Genomic DNA, 21,084 nt, shown 5'->3' on the forward strand with positions numbered 1-21,084 from the left:
CTATGGCATTGCAGATCTGGACCATGGTTCCAGGATCCTTAATAAGTGTCTTTCCACCATAGCGTGCTCAATTGTCTTCACCAATTCCGTGCCAAAGAGGCACTTCAGTGAAAATGGCAGCAAAGCCTTTTGGAAGTATTGTATGCTGACCAAGATTTGGACCAGGGGACTCTGCACAACATCCGTTCAGAACATATTATATATAATATCACATGTGAAAGAAACAGATTCCACTCATTTGTCAAGTTTTTTTCACAGAATAATCCTATATGTTATGAGTGTTATAATGATATTTTCTATCATTCATTAAAAATGATTGTTTTACACTCCACACCAGTTTTATAATACTCGTTTCCTAATAATTGTATTAAAAATAAAGGTAAAGGAAAAAGGGTGACACAAAGGGATACATTTGTGTAATTAAAACGTATGTCAACTTGCACAACTGTAAAGCTGTTCTGCTTATGACTGCTGTAATTAGATTAATTTATTATAATAAATCTTGTCATTAGCTGTATATTTCCTGAAAGTATTTATTATTTCTAAGGTCATCTATGTTAGAGAGCCAGTTATTATATTCATATATGCAAATATCAGGTCTCCCTTTGACTTATCTTAACTTTATATAATATTTATACTTACTTATATTTAACAGAGGATCCAGCTGCTAGTGTAGCGGAATTAAAGGCCACTTCCTACAAATTGTAGGATTCATCCAAGATAATAAAGGCTCTGGGACTGACATTGCCAAAAGTTCTTCCGCCCAAGTGAATATGTCCTTAGCCACTCGACTAGCTGCAGAGACTAGCCTAAGCACCAGTGCAGAAGTGATAAACAGGCTCTTTGACAAACCATCTGACCTCTTGGGCAAGGGGTCTGTAAATCGCTTCTCTGCCTTTTGACGAAGATCCAGTGTAGATGTCCGTGTACGCAGTAGGGGCTTAAAAGCACCCCCTGTAGGCGATGGGCCACCCTCTAGCCAAGAGGCCGATGGTATCTGGAGCCTGAAGTTCTGATGTGCCCCTGGTTAGAAAGGGCCGGGAGTGCCTGAAAATTCACTGGTGATGGGGAACCTGCACCATCCTCACAATGAACAGAGAATGGAACGGAACACTAAGCACTATTAACCTCCTTTCATCACTTTTTATTTCTTGATTCTGGCCTTTTGGCTGGACCAGAATTATTATTTTTTTTGTCTCAGGCCCTGTTGTGGCTGGATCTTTTGTAAATAACTTATTGTAATAATATATTTTTATTATTAGCAGTGTGGCAATTTATATAGTTACAAATGTACTGATACTTGATTCTAAAGAAAGTCCCTCATGTTAATTAGACCTTTTCATCTCAGTGGCCAACACGGCTGCTCAGCCTGTATACAAAGCAGGGGGGTGGTGCTGCCTCTCTGTCTGTGTGACTTGTATCCTGCATCTCTGATCCTGTTCGAATAATGCACAAAGAAGGTTTTTGCGATGTAGCAGATTAGTGTAAATTTTATTAACTTTGCATTGCATTTAAATCCATGTTTTGGGAAATGTATTGCATCCCGATACTAAAAATAACTCAAGACTTGTTGGAGCCAGCAAAGAGTTCAGGGGACTGGCTTACCCCCTGCTAGGTTGTGTCCAAAACTGTATAAAACAGCACTGGCTTGTACTGAAATGTATCACTATTGTTCCATCTGACTTTCTGATCACTGGTATCCTTCAAACAGTGTGAACTGTCCTTGTCAGGACACTTGAGCTAAATAAACATCACATGCTTCAAGATCCTGCCTTGACAACTTCTTCCCTGCTGTATTTCCTGTAACTTACAGATTAGACCCAAATCTGAACCATTTGCAGCTGTTCTGAGGTTAAAGACTAGTGTTCTAAAAATGCTTAGGCTGAAGATATTGATAAAACTAGGAATCAGGAGTTTGGAACCTTGTTTGTATCTCTGTAATTGAAGGAAGAAAGTGTAAAGGTCAGCCAGAAATCTGATATCAAAATGGACAAAGTAGGTAGAGCACAGACCTGCTGGAAACAGTGGATTATTCCATAGTGGGGTCATAAGCCAGGTGTTAGATAGTAAATTATAGGTACTTGGTGTTATGGTTCCAAACTGATGTGGAATATGCCAATGTGTAGGGGCAGACTGGTTAAGTTTGGTTTGATTAGAAGTCTGAGCCTTAGCAGAATCGATGGCAAACACAAATTGGTGGCACTGGCTTCTATAGCTACCCACATTCTCGTTTGGGGTGGTGAAGGTATTAGGACACATAACTATCCCTGATGAAGCCTCATGTCACGAGGTGAAACGCGTTGGCTTATTATACACTCAAACTGACCCTTGTCTTATCTGTTATCTTGGAAGACCGAACGGATTTTTGTACAATTCTGTTGGATAATTTACCCATATACCCGTGAAGCGGAACCAACAAAACGGATAGACACTTCGCCTTCGGAGAAAATTCAGAGACGCTACGCATGCGCACATTGGTTTTAACACACCAGCTGCTCCGGAACAGAGCTCGTTCTCCTTACAACTAACGGCACATGAAAGACCTTTCTCGACTGACTGCGAGTCAGCATTGGATGCAGATCATTGGGGCGAAATTGGAACTTATTTTTTGAACTTGTTGAGACTTTTAAACTATTCACACCATACGATTTAATCCTGAAATCCAGCTACATATTACCGTATTAACTGTACTAGTTTTTCCGCGGCGCGGAAAACTAACAATTGAATATGCCCCTAAGACTGTTACATTATTTATGCTGTGATGGAGCGCCAGGGAACTATACTCTAAACACCTATAATTGTTAATGAAGTTAGGAGAGGAGGTAAATATTTAAAATCCTCTCTCTGTATGAAAAAATTCGACACATTGAGCGCCTACAATTATGACAATTTAGATCAACCCTATATAAATAAGGGTTTTGTGAGGAGCAACAACAGGTCCTCTGGAAAGTCGGCTATTTTAGGGTGATGGTGGTTCCCAATGTGGAGTATTTTAATATCACAGTGTGACCATGTACAGAAAAGGTTCAAGGACGAATACAAAACTAAGGGGAGACGACGTACGTCTATGTCGGGTGCCGATGGCTATAGATATGGACCAGGTATAATATAATGCAATGTAGGACTATCATCCAGACCAGCAGGTGTAGTCCAAGGGACTGTACTCCATGTAAGACCAGCTAAATGAGGACTAAGACCGTTCACTACAATTTTAGGTCTAAAATTCAGAAGAGAGATTGCAGAATGCTTAGAATTTAAAATAACACTATGAGATGCTATATGGACGACTATGGTATTAGTATTGTAGGATATGGTTATGTGGGATTCCTGGAGGAAAGGAAAACAAATAAATAAGTTATTAAGTGAAAGAATCCAGCAACCGCTTACTATACTGGTTCAATCCCATTGCTCGTGATAAACATTCTATATGTTTCAAGAACATGAAATAACATGTTAATAAATAATTATAATCACACAATGGTACAAAACGTGTTTTTTATTAAACGCCAACACATTAAATGCCTGCTGTTTTGAACGATGTTTTTGGTTAAATGCATAGAACATTAATAAGAAGAACAAACGGGTATTTTTACTAATTTTGGCATTTATCCCTAAACATTGCACATTAACAGCACCAAGCAGGCCAGAGTTCAATTATCTCTCAGTTCCAGCAGAGGGAACCAAATCACATGACGTCTAGTGACTCAATTCAGTTCCAGCATTGCGATTCCTGAATATTCTGCAGTCCACACACAATAAGTGAGGTCTCCCATTAGCCTGTATGTTTCTAAGCTCCATACTGTATGTAAATAAATATATAAGGAGCTCTAAGGATAGAGTGCTGGGGGTTCTACTACAGCCGCCAAGCTACCATCCGCATTAAATTAACTATTTCTGTTTCCAGTCCACTGGTTCATTAAACCACTTTGCAAAAGTGTCCTTTAACGAGAGCCGGCTGCAGGTATGAATAAAGCCAAATTCTCCCTGTATACAGCGCACATAGCTCACAGATCCGTCAGCTGGTATTTGCGGATAATCCCGTCCCGGCAGCACGTGTAAACCAGCTTCTCCGAGACCGCGACCTGTAAGGAGCAGACAGATTAATGAGCACAGTGTCCGACTCATAGCTGGTGTGAAATAACATACTGAGATACTGCAATATAATGATACTTCTTTGTCAAACATTATAAAACAGACAAATCCATCAGGTGTAACTAGTGGTCCTGGTGATCAGCTCGTTGCTTGGCCACACATACTCAGAAGAGCGGAGCAGGTGCCTGCGGAGCGGATGAACGCTTGTACCATTAGCATGGGCCGCTACAGCGATAGTTACACTCCTGATATCCATCAATATGTAGCACATAAGTGCTCTCTGCCAATATTCAATAAAAAAAAATAAAGCTCCACTTTAATTTATTTTCAAAACCATGTTAAACTGTGTTGTGTTATTATTTTACATGGTTTTAAATAATAAAATGAAATTGGACATGTTTGTTGCAAATTGGATATCCCGATATACTCTGTGCTGCTGGGAGACCCTGCTCCTTCCACTATATAACTCTCAGTCTGTAGCTTCCTGCTGCCTCCATTCCCCTCCTCACGTCACATGCAGCCCTGTCCTCACTAACACATCACTCATCTCCTGATATAATCTGTGCTGCTGGGGGACCCTGCTCCTTCCACTATATAACTCTCAGTCTGTGGCTTCCTGCTGCCTCCATTCCCCTCCTCACGTCACATGCAGCCCTGTCCTCACTAACACATCACTCATCTCCTGATATACTCTGTGCTGCTGGGGACCCTGCTCCTTCCACTATATAACTCTCAGTCTGTGGCTTCCTGCTGCCTCCATTCCCCTCCTCACATCATGTCACTGCCCCTGTCACATGCAGCCCTGTCTTCACTAACACATTACAATTGGATAGGTCACCGGCTCCCACAAGACTCACACTCACTGAAATACTCTGTTCTGGTAACGTTCCTATGATCGGATTAGAATAGAATAGCCTGCAGCCAATTTCAACACTGGGGACACACCGGGCAAACAGAAGATGAAAACTGAAAACCGTACGGTGCTCTGACGCACCTTAAATTAGTAATTCCAATAAAGGCCACCACATTTTCAATTAACTTTCCTAAAAGGATCAACTTTGGCAACAAGCTTCGGGCTGGATCTCTTGTAGACTACACTGGAGCCTGTTGGCAGCGTTGGACGATGACTACACACACGGGCTAATAGCCCAACAAAAATTCTGATAATTTCCATTGAATTATTTTGGGAACCACATGCTTGAAAAATCAGGAGAATCGCACAGCACTGCCGCCAATATGGCGGTGTGCGTCGCCAGCTTCAGGCTTCTTACCTTGTACACAGGGTCGCAGTCAGGCCCAGTGAGCTCTAACACATGATCAGAATCTTGTTGGATAATAAAGCAGCTTCCATCACCTGGAGGAGGAGACCACAGCAGAGATCAATGTACTGTGTGTATACAGGGCTATTAAATAAAGGGGGGCCACAATACTATGGTCCCGCCATTGGAGGTCATAATCATGCAGCCAGAAACACCCCCTACGTTTTGAAGATAGTAGTTTCTTTGTATAACTTCTGTACTTTATGAACGTTACCCTGAGACTTCCTGGCTAAATGAAAATCAAAGTCAACCTTAACTAATTCTGTCCTAATCAACCTTTGGGCCATCTCAAGTTATCGGAATCTTTAGCCCAAATCTATACATCTCCATTATAAGGGAGATAGGGCCAACATTTAGGCACTGCATAGTACAAGTAAAGATATAAATACAATAAATTGTAAGCGGCAGGCTCAGTACCACTTATCCTCTGCATTAAGTATTTCCCACACAGTTTCTATATGGTGAATAGTGATGGAAACTCCCCTTGACTTATAGATAATTTAGCGTACCAACTGTTCAGTGCTGGGGGATAACAACACTAGCAACAGCAATGAAATAATAAAGCACAGTCAATTTTATTTCTTTTATTACTTGGGGACATCACTGGATCCCGCAGGTGTTTGGTAGATAAAATCAGATTAAGAATGAATGACTTCCACAAAATGGCAGCCCCCGCAGGGTAGGGACATCCAGCTATACCTTGGCTGGCGAGGAAGCCTTCTCTGAATGGCATCAGAGATAACACTGGAGCTCCAGACTTGCACACGGTCTGTACAGGGACCCTGAGTAGAGAAAGGTTACAGTGACTGACTGATAACACAACTATACCGTCCATAGTCCGGGTAAGATCCCACAATTATCCCTCAGACTCTGCTACAGAAACGTGTCACACTCAAACGGACAGACGGCTGTGGTCAGAGTTATCTGTAAAGTATCCCGTTATGTGGCCGGTCTAATCTATGCATGGACCACGCTGTGGTATCTATCTAAGGTCAGGGATATTAGGGTGTGATCTCACTTTGTGTTTCTGATGTCCAGCTGGTAGATGCTGCCATCTTGACTCCCTCCCAGAATGCTCAGACTGGAAAGGAAAGTGCAGCAGTTAAAAGCATCTGATCCATCGAAGGTGAAAACCTGCAGAGTGAGAGAGAGAGAGAGGGCAAGAGATGAGCGAGTGGCACGGCGACGGGCTAGCAGCGGGCACGGCGACGGGCTAGCAGCGGGCACGGCGACGGGCTAGCAGCGGCACGGCGACGGGCTAGCAGCGGGCACTGCGACGGGCTAGCAGCGGGCACTGCGACGGGCTAGCAGCGGGCACGGCAACGGGCTAGCAGCGGCACGGCGACAAGCTAGCAGCGGGCACGGCGACAAGCTAGCAGCGGGCACGGCGACGGGCTAGCAGCGGGCACGGCGACGGGCTAGCAGCGGGCACGGCGACGGGCTAGCAGCGGGCACGGCGACGGGCTAGCAGCGGGCACGGCGACGGGCTAGCAGCGGGCACGGCGACGGGCTAGCAGCGGCACGGCGACAAGCTAGCAGCGGGCACGGCGACGGGCTAGCAGCAGGCACGGCGACGGGCTAGCAGCGGGCACGGCGACGGGCTAGCAGCGGGCACGGCGACGGGCTAGCAGCGGGCACGGGACTTAGACCCGGGATTTTGCGAGGGGTAATTCCCGTGTTGGACCCCGCTAGCCTGCAGTATGAATGGTGCAACCCGTGTAATTCCCGGGTCTCACCATTCATACTGTAAAAAAAAATAAAAATGGGAAAGTAAAAAAAAAAATGATTTTAATTAATAAAAAATACATAACAAATGTTTATGTAACTTATTTTCAGCCAGCGGTGTCTCCGGTGCGTTGCCGGCTCTCAGGGGGACCTCTGGGTACTAAAATGACGTAATTTCTAATGGACTAGAAATGACCCGGGAATCTTCTTATCTATACTGCCCTGTGCCCCGGCAATATCCTGGGCGGCAGTATAAAAGTGGAAAGTGGTATTAGATCTACCTCTGACCTGCACCTTGTCTCTTTTCTTCTAACCACCTCTTACTCCCGTCTACAAGACTTCTCCCGTGCTGCTCCCCACTTATGGAATTCCTTACCACTCCCAATCAGACTTTCCCACAGCCTTCAAATCTTTAGATGTTCTCTGAAAACCCTTTTTTTTTTTTTTTTTTTTTTTTAAAGAGATGACCTTATCCTCAATAACACTATTCACACTAATACACCCTCACAACTGTCCCAATCTTCACTCTGAGCCACATTTACTCCTCTTGTTTCAGCTGTGTCCTCTTCCACCTAGAATGTGAGCTCTCTAATGAGCAGGGTCCTTCATACCCTGTGTTTTCACGTCTGCATTTATTGTATGTCCATGTTTTATGTATGTCCTGTTTTCCCTACTGTACGGTGCTGTGGAGCACTGTGGCGCTTTACAGGTCCGCGATAATAATAATAATAACTGAAGTTTTTTACCAAGTATTCCTGATGTACCTGTATGCAAGAATGTAGCCTAGGAAGTGGTGATAATAAAAGTTTCTGTAATTAAATAGGACACATTCCTGGGCTCAGGTGCTGCTGTGGCCATGATCAGAGTTCAGGGGAAAGGACGTCAATTGGTAGAGAAATATAATCCTTATGGTCATTCTCAGAATGACCATAAGTAAGTTTTCTCATGTGCTACATTGGAGATCGATGGGTCTGAGGACCGGCCAGTATAGGCCCTTCCGCAGGGATCAAGCAGAAGGGGACCCCTCCTCTGGCCATACCCCACAGACACCAACTCCATCTACCAGCTCTGGCCTAGACCCCGATGCCCTTAGGAGGTGGACCAGTCCTTTGAGCTTCAGGCCATTTAAGACAACAACTCTGGGTTACTCTGTGGGTGGGAGCTGAGACAGAATATCTAGAGAACTATTTCACAGGAACAATCTTCCAGCGTACGTGGGTGAATAAAACAACAGTAAGGGAAGATAAACATTCTCACAGCAAACACAGATCTGTCTGGGGAATAAAACAATGATACATAGGACTGGCGGAATAAATTGGACACCGGTCCCCATTCTGTGTCTCTATCTGTGGAACGGAGGGACACAGAGGCTGCACTTACAGACTGGCGGCTGTGTAGACTCACTCCCTCCAGCTTCTTATCCTCTCGCGCCAGCAGCAACAACTTCCCTTCTGTCCCAATTTCTCTGTCGCCTGCAACGTACACAACAAAAATGACAAGTAGCCGGATATCAGCCTTGGAACAACGTGAAGTCTTGAGGTGGAACATTTATTTATCTTGTGGATTGTGTGAATAGATCAGCACCCACTGGTAAGAGCTGTCCTGTTATTCTTCCATAGTCTGTTCTCTGGACACTGGCTGGTAGACAATGCTGACTATATATTTGGCATTTAAAACAACTATCGGTCATTAACCATTTCCTCTCTACAGGGGAGGAGGTTTTGCACAAAACTTCCAGAGAATTTTCAGGATAGTATATTACTGCTGTATCTTGGACAGAATATGCAGAATTACTCCTCAGAACTGACTGGGCCACCAACGTTCTGCAAAATATTATGTGCACCCCGTTTGAGTTTTTACCAAAAGTAATATGAGTATTTAACAACAATGCAGTACCTTTGACAACCCACAAGGAGGCGCTAACAACCCTAAAATGGAGATAACAGCAATTTTACTTGCACATTATTTGGAGTAAGCTGTAAAAAAGGAGATTCCATAAAATCTGTCACTTATTTGCCTAATATTTGTAATCAAGGAAAAATAGCATTTAACTTACTAGGGGTTGTCTCTGGGGCTCCCAGATTAACTGTATTATCAGCCAACCCTAGAGATAATCCATTGATAGGAACCCCACAGTCCGCCACGACGTCGAGGCACGTGGATCTGCCGCAGTCCCATAATCTGGCTGTACCATCCCGGGAAGAAGACACCACATTTCTCCCACGATCCACCACAGCCAGGTCCAGGATACCTGGGGAGCAGACATTTCAATTTCACACCAAATTACTGCCAGTGGACAGAATATTTTGACATCACGTTTAACGCTCCCTTAATACACCTGTCACCTGCAGACAGCGTGGCGGCCATGTGTGAGCCGATCCACGAGAGCGCAGTCTATCTATTCACTAAGGAACTGGTCACATGACGTGATGTCACTGGTCACATGATGTGATGTCACTGGTCACATGACGTGATGTCACTGGTCACTAGAGAACGGATATAGACCGAGTTCTCAGAAATATATGCTTACAAAATGTCTGTATCTGGTTCACTTCTGGCTTCATCGAGAATTCAAAACAGAAAGGAAAGTTGCTAATCCCGGGATCGCCGGAATTCACTTTTTAAAGGTAGGCAAGTATGAGCAAATACAGAGACAAATCTGACTGATACAATCTCTACTTGTACATAAAAATGCACATATCTCAGTTGCACACATTTGCAAATGTATGATAAGCCACCCGCCACTTCACGGCGCTTCTGCCAACAGGGTGCTCCTAACTCTAATCAACGAGAGTCCCTATTGTTGGGTCATTATATATGTTTTTAAATTGAGAGCTAACTTACCAAGAGGTACCCCAAGAACCTGCCAAATGGCAATGCAGGCAAGTACTACCTTCTACTCTGTATTATAAAAGGGACATAATATCATGTATATGCAAAATTATGATTTTAGAAACTAAGTCAGGTTTATTTTTATAACCTAGTAAAATAATTCTAAAGACAGTCCTCTTTTAATCAGTGCAGTATCCTGTAATACAATATATCAAGAATAACATGTTTATATTGATCAGGACACAAATCAGGAGCTGGAGAACGTCCGTCATTAACATCGGTAACGCACCTCCTTTATGTCCTTTAAATGTGACTGGACAGCTGGCGTCTTCCACAGACCAAATCTTCACTTGAGCGTCCATCCCGCCACTTAGGACCACCATACCGGATGGGAAGAACGTGCAGCAATTAACGTCATAGACGTGACCTTCCAAAACTCTCTGGAGGGAGAGGAAACCCAAAATTCAGTCTGGTCCCAACAGCAGATTTATAACAATATCTACAACCTGGTTCATCGATGATAATCTCCACACTCCCACAAAATACTGTACATGGCTATCAATGTAATAATGTATGTCCTTTATCTAACTAAAAGTTGAACGAGTTGAACACAAGAAGTCTGCTGCTCAAACTAGGGCGACCGTGACAAAGGTTTAGACCATTATCTCTATAGAATTTAGAATGGTTTAATGAGATGAATCTTACTCTCGTCTCTCCACTGTTGGTCTGCCAGATCTTCATAGACCCATCGGTGCTGGTGGACACCCCGAGACCACCGCCGCTAGAGACGTCCAGGCACGTGACCTGCGTGAGCGGAAGGGAAACGAGTGAACTCACTTGGTGACCGCTGGGTTAGTAACTAACACAGAGCTGAAATATACCTCTGGTGCGACTAGATTAAGCGCATTGAACAGTCTGGGCCTGGCTCGATTTCTTGCACACAACTTTGGAAAAGAATAAGAGCATGGACCATGGACTTAATGCTGCCCAAGTCCAAATCCAAGCGGTTCTCAAGATGCATTTCTATGTGAATCTTGGGGCTAGATTTACTAAGCTGCGGGTTTGAAAAAGTGGGGATGTTGCCTATAGCAACCAATCAGATTCTAGCTTTCATTTATTTAGTACCTTCTACAAAATGACAGCTAGAATCTGATTGGTTGCTATAGGCAACATCCCCACTTTTTCAAACCCGCAGCTTAGTAAATCTGGCCCTTGGTATAAGTACGCTCTACTTAAATGGTACTTGCTGTATGTAGACAGCAACATAAAGTCACGTCAGAACGCATGCAAAAGAAAAATGAGGTTATAAAATAAATGAACAAAAAATATTATAATCCTTAATAAACCTTTATTTTATCAATTTCATTCCATTTTTTTGTACTTAATATATATAAATGTAGAGGTCGTTAATCCGTACTGTACATAGAATGCATTTTTATAGTCTCTTTCTTGCACACACATGTTCTGTGCTAGCGAGTGGCACACATACATGTAGTTTTTACATACAAAGACTATACCGTGTCATTCATCATTATCAGTCGGCACTTACACCTGCTGTAGCTGCTGCAAATGATACAGCTTAAACAAGTGTATTTACAAGATACCCAGGATTTGAATCTGCTGTGTCTGCATCAGAACGCCCTCGGCCCGTCCTCACTGTACATGGCCCCCGTTCATCCGCTCCTTCCCACCACCGCTTCGCCCTTCAAGTCGTAGGTAGTCGCAAGTGACATTTACTTTAGGATATGAATTGTATGCAACTGCATTCATCGGCGTAAAGTCCGTTTCTCAGCTACTTCACGCAAGTTACGCTACGCAGATGGACCTACATCCGAACATGAATAAGGCCCTTTATGTCAGATGAGTGAAGGATCCTAAATAATTACTAAAGCTAGTCACAGTTAAGAAGAATTTGCATTAAAGCATTGAAGCGTGACTTGGTCCCAACCAAACTACAAAAAGATCTTCCCAGACTCACGCAGCACATGCTGGAGGGGATACATGCCGTATTTAGTGACAATGCCCCAAACTTGCCCCGTTCTGGATGGAACTTCGGAATTTTGCGTCACAACTTCTGCAAATTGACATCCCTACTCTCCCAGGAGTCTCCTCCTCCCTCTTGGGATTCCATCTGCTACCAAACATCAAATGAAGATGTTCCGTCACATAGTTTCTGCTGCCCTGTGTCAAATCGCCACTGATTGGAAGCAGCCTCTGGCCCCAACACTGCAGACGATGTGGGCGCCATGGACTTCATACTTCCACATTTAAATTTCTTTCGTCACATGACTCTAACATCATTCCACCTGTATCCTCCCATCTATCCCCTACCCCACCCTTCCTAACTCTCCCTTTCTTTTCAATCTTCAACTCCACTGCTCCTTTCCTTCCACCTTCTGGCGGCTCGCCACATCGTCACCCCCCCCCTCTCCACTCTCTAATGTCTAACTCCTTTCTTTTGTTGTTTCTCCTTTTTCTCTTTATTGTAAAATCAGCGTCAATGTCTGTATCTTTAATTCATTTGCTTTGCTTTTATATATTCTTTAATGGATGCTGTTTGCTTTACTTCCTTTGTGTTCATATGTCTGTTGTAATGCACTAATCATTGATTGATACTTTGCAAAAATTAAATCTTTAAAAAAAAATAAAAAAATTGAAGCTTGTTGTCTGAAGCATCATTTTACTTTCTGTTTAAGCGATAATTTATTTTTGTAAAAACAAAAAGAAGAGAAGAAAAAAAACAAAAAAAACACAACCTTACACTTTTATTATGGACCCTTGCGAAGCTGGTGTACGGAGAGAGTAACGTACTGGTCACATTCTCCGCAGGACAGGAGACGATGAGAGACTTCTGTAAAACACACAAATGTACGTTCATCTGTCACCTTCTATTATTACAGTTTATTTCAGGATCGCTACAAGACATTAATGAGTAGCAGCAACTTCGAACTGTATTCTAGAACTAGAGTTTACCTATGACGATCATGCAACACAAAAAAAATAAATAGACTAAGGAGATAACCCAGATTTTTTTTTTATAATAGTAATATGATGGTTTTAAAAACAATGCTACAGTTTTTCCCTGCAGCCTTATTGTAGAAATAAAGCACTTACATGTGTCTTAGTGCCAATACTTGTCTTAACTAGTGTCCTGCAGACCAATATGAAATCAATTTGCAAATACATAAGTCTGGGTAGTTACAGGCCTCCGCCGTCCACAGACATTTAAAGGTGTCTGAATGAACGGAGTGGCCTGTTCTGCTACAGGCAGCCATGATTCCTGGGGCTTTGGCTCGGCGAGCAACACTTCGGTAAAATCGTTTCCGCATGTAGTAGGGCAGCTAAGACAAAACTGCCTGAACTATGCTAACTCCTGTACATGGCTGGAACGTGTTGTATTGTAAGACCGGATATTCCAGTTTTCAGTACAATCAGTGCTGTCCCATGTTTGGTTTCTATACCTTCGTGATTCCACGAACGCTGAACTCTTCTGAGGAGGAGATGTGAGGAACGCCATCTGGGCCTATTCTGTCACACGTCAGGCTCCCGTAAATGGTCGGCTTACCTGCAAATATAGCCCACAGTTTATGTGAGGACATATAACCCACTGACCACAGAGTGCGGGTCTGTATGTACAGCCAGCGCTCAGATGTACATTCAGCATCATCATCTATTTATATAGCACCAGTAATTCCGCAGAGCTCTACAGAGAACGTACTCCCTGCTCCAATAGAGCTTACAGTCTAAATTTCCTAACACACACACACAAACAGACACACAAACAGACACACAAACAGACACACAAACAGACACACAAACAGACACAAATTAGGGTCAATTTGATAGCAGCCAATTAACCTACCAGTATGTTTTTGGAGTGTGGGAGGAAACCAGAGCACCCTGAGGAAACCCACGCAAATACGGGGAGAACATCCAAACTCCAATTCCCAACCATGGCCTTATCTGTGTGAATTCATAATCCCAGTGCTGCGAGGCAGAAGTACTAACCACTAAGCCAACGTGCTCCCACATTACATGTACAGTGTGTGGAAGTGTTCTCTTAATAGGGATATGTGCTTGTTTCTGATTTTGCATTAATCTCTCAGCCTAGATCAGATGTTGCATTTCATTGATTTCAACTTCAGTGTTTGGAGCCTAAAAAACTGAGAGGTGAAGGCTTAAATTTATCATGAGAGTGAGAGGCCATCGGGACTGTATTTACAGTGGCTACAGAAAGCATTCATCCTGTTTGGCATTTTTCACAATTTAAATTTATTACATCATGAAATCAAAATGAGAAATGGAGAGACTATGTGAACTTGTCTAGAACGGGTTATCCTCCAAAACTAAGCATCTATACGTGAAGAGTACTTATTGGGGAAACCAACAGAGTTACGGTGAAGACACGGGAAACTGTCCGTGAGATAACAATAGCTCAGATACTTCACAGTAATGCTCTTTAACAAATAAAAAACATTGTTGATGGAAAATCACGTGAAATCTGACCTGGGGGTAAATGTATCAAGCTGAGAGTTTTCCAACGGGTTTGAAAAGCCAATCAGATTCTAGCTATAATTTCTTTACTACATTCTAAAAAAATTACAGCTAGAATCTGATTGGTTACTATAGGCAACATCTTCACTTTTCAAACCCGCCGGAAAACTCTCAGGTTGATACATTTACCCCCTAGAGTTTACCGGAAAGCATATTAGACACCCTTGTAGCAAGTGGAGGAAGATTCTATGGTCTCACGAGTCCAAGATCAAACTTTTCGGCCAGAGAGTTCTGTGCTCTCTGTCTGCAGTTTAATACTTTCATATGGTCCTCTGTGTCTTCTAATATCCTTATATTCTGCAGTCAAGTGCACGTTATCTCATACATAGTAACCTAGATAGTTACAGAGAGACTAAATCTGACGCATTCAGCTACTTGTGCTGTCCTCCGAGAGTCACCTAGAACTAACTGGCCGTGTTCATTTGTTACACACACACACACACACACACAAGACAATTTACCTGCGATCTTGCACGAGACCCAGGCCTTCCCTTCAGCCTTTCTGAAAAACAGACGTGAAGCATGTAGTTTACAGTGTAACATACAGGAGAAACACACACAGCCACACAGACAGACAGCAATCCCAGTGGATTATGATGAGGAAGATGGGGAGGAGGGGGGGGGACCAAGGGCCCAATTATGTAAGGGGGCCCCTCACAGACAGGCTGTCGCCTCATCTGTGACGTTTGTGGAAGTGACGGGGTTAACGCAGCTAATACTTAGTTTTTCCACCACAACACCACAACACGGGAGATGTGTCTTCTAGACTTCCCCGGTCAGATCTTATTTTAAGACATTAATTTAACCATGTTTTACAGTAAATCTATCTGTTTGTCTACAGGCTGCCAATCTCCTGGGTGCGAAACTGAAAATTAGGCTGTTATATATCCTAATTGGAAATGTAAGAAGTGTCAGAACTGCGATCTAGTATTATCATAGTAATATCTGTGATACTAATAAAGATGAGATGCTAAGATGAATAGAGTGACACTAAACATGACGGTGTCCAGGTAAATAAATGGATAAAAATACCATTAAACTAGAATCAGTTTGACTTTTTTTTTTTTACATTACTGAAGATTCTTAGCAAATATGATTATTTCTAATACCAATAACTAACAGCCAATATGAATTCCTGATTAATATCACCAAGACATACGTCCCCACAATTAATTTGGTTAGTACCAGAGGATCTAGTCTTGGCACAGGTAGCCCAATTTCATAAATAAGTCTTCTAGCATCTGAGAACCAGGTAAACTAACCCGTCCATGTATATTACCCATACACAACACCCAAAAGACCTGAAAGGCAAATTATTTTAAAAAGACAATAAAAGTATTTTTGGGAAGTTAATCCCTTGTATGCTCGATCTAGTTTACCCCAGAAACTCCTGCCTGGTACAAGACAATAATGACCACAGGAGACACAGTGGACTTTGGGCAGCTTGTTGATATTCAAGTGAAGAAAAGGAAATGTTGCTGTATATTGCAATACACTTGAAGCGTGAGACTTGCTGTCTATATTATTAATACACTTGGGATGAGGGACTTGCTCTGGGATGCATATTATAGTAGAAGTATTATTAAAGAAAAGTGCACAATATATTTTAGTTCATTAAGAAGTATAAAGAAATATATCAGCTTTTACCATGCACGCTTAGAAATAAACATTATAAACCTGTATTAGGATTGTAAAGAGGCAGCTGCTAATGTCCGATTGTCTCCTATTTAATAATGATAATTAAGCGTTCAGAGTATAAACCATTAGCTCTCTCAGAGATCTGTTTCCGCCACACATGTAGGTGACCAGATTGGATTATCGGGGAGAGTGGAGAGATCACACCGCAGCCTGTTGGCAAATCCCCTCACCCAGTACAGCAGCAGCAATCTGATGTCTAGACCCAGGCATGCATAAAATAAGATTTAAATGTATTATTTATTGTTTCACTTTGTGCAATGTTAAATAGTTAACACCACATTTCTATTATTCTACTGTGGCAAATAATAATATGGTTAACCCTTAATTTTAAGACTGTTCTAATTTACAGAACGATGGGAGTTTCAGCAAAAGATCTGGCACAAAAAATAAAGAAAATAATTAAAAGTCATGTGAAGCTTTGTCCCCCCTCATTCACAGTACAGTATATAATAAAATATTTGCCATATCCCAGCCCTCACACTCAGAGTGCAGCATATAATAATATTATGATTAGCTATGTCCAAGTCCTCATATTCACCATGCAATATATAATAATAATAATGTAATATGTGTCATATCCCAGCAGACATTCACAGAGTGCAGTATATATAATAATGATATAATATAATATAATATTTGCCATATCCCAGGTTCCCAACCTCAGGGTCTGACACCAGTCAGTCTGGATGTAAATCCTGGCAGACATGTTTCTGGAGGCAAAATAGTCCCGGAAGTAGATGCCGGGGTCGGACAGTGACCTTTCTGGCAGTGTCAGATGCACCCTCTATCTCCACAAGAAGCTGCCACAGTTTTTGTAGTTTGTCTCAATCCCAGGAGACATTTTATGTAGTATCAGATATATACACTTTAATGGTAAATTGGACTCCCACAAAATGGCCGCCACCCGTGCTGTGCGCATTGAACTGGAGACAATCCTGAGACGAGCGATAGTGACACATGTTACTCTCTAGCACACACAGGGCAGAGGTGTGTATACATATATAGATATAGAGAGAGGACACAGAGTGATAGAAGTGACAGCACCCTGCACCAGGTGAGACTCCTGGCTCTCTGCATTATATAAATACTATACTAGATGTATCTAATCAATATGTGACTCTCCAGGTCTTGTGGAACTACAAGTCCCAGCATATGCTGCCCACCAGGCAGCCTCCCTCAGCTTTATAATAATATACAGGTCACATATTCAGTACAGAAATGAGTACATTACACCTATGAAGGTCCACTATGGTAATCCTTATGGAGAAAGCTTACTATAGCAATCCAGGAACTATTATTATTATTAAATGCCCTAGTGGTTCTTCCACGGTAAGGGCGAGGGCATTATATACAATATATAGGACTGTAGGGAAGACTCATGCGGTACCTGGGTGTGAGGCGTAATATATGGGAATTTCTGAGATCTAACTTACTCTTTTTCTGTTATTTATGATTCTCTGAGCTCACCTCTGTTATTACCCCCTTTCCTCTCCACTATTATAATGTGTGTATTTGTAGGGACACATTTCAGTTCCTTAACAGCAGGCAGTTTTGAACGTCACCAGAGTTAGTATTTTGGGGAGGACAATCTGACTTCGATCTTTGTGCATAAGTCACGATAACCGCATGACAATTTCTGGGGCTGAGGCACTTTAAAGACCATTGGATCTAAACTACAGATAGAATATCCTATCAGCTCATTGAACCGCCTGCCTTAGGCTTATCATTGGAAGGTGGGCAGCGTGCTCACTGTTTCAGTACCAGTGGGTATACGGTTTACTGGCATCATTTTTATATATTAGGAACCAGAGAGCTCATAGTAGTGTTCTGATCATCAGATTGGGTGCAGCTTTCTTTACTGTTCACTGGATCAGGTTGACATCAGGATAAGCTATGCGGATTGGTGGGACAGATTGGTATCAGCTTTGTGGACTGGCGGGACAGATAGGGATCAGTTCTCTGGACTGGTGTGACAGATCGGGATCAGCTATGTGGACTGGCAGGATAGATAGGGATCACCTCTCTGGACTGGCAGGATAGATAGGGATCAGCTATGTGGACCGTTGGGACGGCTCGTGATCATCTATGTGGACTGGCGGGACAGATAGGGATCAGCTCTCTGGACCGGTGAGACAGATCGGCATCAGCTATGTGAACTGGTGGGACAGATCGGGATCAGCTCTCTGGACTGGTGGGACGGATAGGGATCATCTATGTGGACTGGCGGGACAGATAGGGATCAGCTCTGTGGACTGGCGGGACAGATTGGGATCAGCTATGTGAACTGGTGGCACAGATCGGGATCAGCTCTCTGGACTGGTGGGACGGCTCGGGATCATCTATGCGGACTGGCGGGACAGATAGGGATCAGCTCTATGGACTGGCGGGACAGATCGGGGTCAGCTATGTGAACTGGTGGGACAGATCGGGATCAGCTCTCTGGACTGGTAGGACGGATAGGGATCATATATGTGGACTGGCGGGACAGATGCGGATCAGCTATGGTGGCTGGCGGGACGGATCGGGATCAGCTCTGTGAACTGGTGGGACGGATTAGGATCATCTTTGTGGACTAGTGGGACAGATAGGGATCAACTCTCTGGACTGGTGGGACAGATATGGATCAGCTATGTGGACTGGTGGGATGGATCGGGATCCGCTATGTGGACTGGTGGGACAGATCAGGATCAGTTTTTCTGTAAAGTATGTGGGAACTGGCTGCAAGCACAGTGATAAGACGGAAGACCTTTGGGTGTGATATAACAATATTCTATGTACAATCTTTTTCTCTTCTAACACAATAGTGAACCATCACCATAATTCCCCCAGGTAGGCTCGAACTTAGCTGTGAGATTAAAATAATTTAATGACTTCATGAAAGTTTATACACAATCAGTGTAAGTGATACCTATATTTTTACCTTTAGGCCCTGATCCATAGAATAATCCACATTGTACATTATATGACTGTCTCTTTGAATATAAAATCTGTCACGTGCCCGTTTTCTGTCCTCTCGCGCAGATGAGATGTCCGCTCCGGCATCGCAAGCTCACAACCGTAGTCGGAAGCAGGAGGATGAGGAGGACCCAGTAGATGAGATGATTGGACGGACCGGTTGTACGGCCTTTCATTACGCTGTACAAGAGTGTATGGCGGAGCACCAAGACTGGAGGAAGTGCCAGGTCCAGGTGCAGAGCTTTAAGGACTGCATGCAGGACTACCAGAAAAAGAGGATGGAAGAGCTCATGAAGAAGAGGAGCCAGGTGCATGGGAAGACCTCTTAGCATTGACCAATACGGGCTCCACTATGGCTGCAAGATCTAATTTTTGGCGACTTTATACTGAAACATTACATATGCATATTTTGACTATTAAAACAAACTTTGCAGATCTCAGGGATGGGGTATTTTGTCTACTTGCTAAAGATAGGCAAACGTTCTGTTACCCTCCCTGGGTCACTGTTGTATTGGAATCGGTCTCTGCTATTTCAGACTCTGCTTCTGACCAAACAGCATCTCTGCCCCCGTCCATGGTAATAAAATGTGCAAGTAAGAAAAAGAAAGTTTATTCCTCAGTGTAATGTACCTTTTATTGAACCTATATATAAAAAAAGAAACCAGACTTATAAATAGGATATCATCATCACCATCTATTTATATAGCGCCACTAATTCCACAGCGCTGTACAGAGAACTCCTTCACATCAGTCCCTGCCCCATTGGAGCTTACAATCTAAATCCCGTAACATAGACACAGCCCGAGAGAGACTAAGGGCAATTTGATAGCAGCCAATTAACCTACCAGTATGTTTTTGGAGTGTGGGAGAAAACCAGAGCACCCGGAGGAAACCCACGCAAACACGGGGAGAACATACAAACTCCACACAGATAAGGCCGTGGTCGGGAACTGAACTTATGACCCCAGTGCTGTAAGGCAGAAGTGCTAACCACTGAGCCACCGTGCTGCCCTGTATATTCTCTTAAAGCATTTGCAGCTGTGTAGAAGTCCTCACAGAGTGTAACTATCCACCCTACAGAAAATGTTGGCGCATCATCACAAGTTTATATTTAATCCTCTTTAAAAAAAATAATAATAATAACGTTAATAAATTATTAGACAAACACATAATTCCTCGGAATCATGCATTAAGGAATACTTAATACTTTAACAGGAGATATGTCACAGTCTTCATAACTCACCAGCAAGCTCTTAACGACGTCATCCTTATAAAATAATTTTCCTTACATTAAAGTTAAAACTGATGCAATAAGTTGTTCAGAGTATTATTTGAAATATATCAGCTACATTTGCAATGTGAGCAATTACATATATAGCTTATATAACAAACAGTACAAGGAGCACTATACTCGCTTATATGGTCTCTTCCTGTTCTAAAATCAACATGATGTTGAGTTTATAAATAATCATTGTCTGAGTCATAAATTAGTCATGGGAGTTTGCAGGACATACACACTAAATCACTGCAGTTATCGTGCAGATAACATGATAAACGGCCGTTTGGTCTGATATCGCATTAGTGCGTACGCTCCCATGATCATGTTTTATCGTACCAAAACACATCGCATCTGTTGATTTGGTTTTATAAACTGCCTAAAAATCACGATCAGTGATGGAACGGTGTTGGGAAAGACCGGAAGTGTGTACGCACTCACGACCAACAGCGTAGGCAGATCTCTGGAGTGTGACAATCTTTTCAGCAGATGGTTATGACAGATAAAAAGCACAGATCAGAAGCTAAATCGTGTAGGTGTGTACGCATGAATTGGCTGCTCATCTGGACTTTCAGTCATTGGCAAAATCGTTACAGAAATCGTATCGGAAGTAATGTGTATCCAACTTTAGGG

At 42.8% G+C, this 21,084-nt stretch overlaps 2 protein-coding genes across 2 annotated transcripts; one reads left to right on the top strand and one right to left on the bottom strand.

Moving 5' to 3' along the window:
• Positions 1 to 3,476: 3,476 nt before the first annotated feature.
• Positions 3,477 to 16,977, bottom strand: PAAF1 (proteasomal ATPase associated factor 1). Its single transcript, XM_075198519.1, has 12 exons — positions 16,880 to 16,977; positions 14,984 to 15,024; positions 13,430 to 13,533; positions 12,730 to 12,819; positions 10,674 to 10,772; positions 10,258 to 10,408; positions 9,193 to 9,387; positions 8,517 to 8,608; positions 6,430 to 6,545; positions 6,111 to 6,193; positions 5,364 to 5,446; positions 3,477 to 4,082 (listed from the first exon to the last, which is right to left on the bottom strand). The coding sequence occupies exons 1-12, from the start codon at positions 16,924 to 16,926 to the stop codon at positions 4,005 to 4,007; spliced, it is 1,179 nt and encodes a 392-aa protein (XP_075054620.1). The 5' UTR covers positions 16,927 to 16,977; the 3' UTR covers positions 3,477 to 4,004.
• Positions 16,978 to 17,176: 199 nt separating this feature from the next.
• COA4 (cytochrome c oxidase assembly factor 4 homolog) lies at positions 17,177 to 19,787 on the top strand. The gene is made up of 2 exons (XM_075197903.1): positions 17,177 to 17,274; positions 19,242 to 19,787. The coding sequence occupies exon 2, from the start codon at positions 19,247 to 19,249 to the stop codon at positions 19,502 to 19,504; it is 258 nt and encodes an 85-aa protein (XP_075054004.1). The 5' UTR covers positions 17,177 to 17,274; positions 19,242 to 19,246; the 3' UTR covers positions 19,505 to 19,787.
• The last annotated feature ends 1,297 nt before the right edge of the window (positions 19,788 to 21,084 follow it).

Source organism: Mixophyes fleayi, chromosome 2 (genome assembly GCF_038048845.1).
Source record: "Mixophyes fleayi isolate aMixFle1 chromosome 2, aMixFle1.hap1, whole genome shotgun sequence".
In the NCBI taxonomy this organism is placed as follows: domain Eukaryota; kingdom Metazoa; phylum Chordata; class Amphibia; order Anura; family Limnodynastidae; genus Mixophyes; species Mixophyes fleayi.

Bases quoted from the DNA above. Each gene is read 5' to 3' on its own strand.
- COA4 (XM_075197903.1), top strand. From the start codon at position 19,247: ATGTCCGCTCCGGCATCGCAAGCTCACAACCGTAGTCGGAAGCAGGAG.
- PAAF1 (XM_075198519.1), bottom strand. From the start codon at position 16,926: ATGTCTGCCAGGATTTACATCCAGACTGACTGGTGTCAGACCCTGAG. The intron at 9,388-10,257 runs GTGCGTTACCGA...TCTGCTCCCCAG, and splicing joins ATTTAAAGGACATAAAGGAG to GTATCCTGGACCTGGCTGTG. The intron at 5,447-6,110 runs GTATAGCTGGAT...CTCCTCCTCCAG, and splicing joins AGGCTTCCTCGCCAGCCAAG to GTGATGGAAGCTGCTTTATT.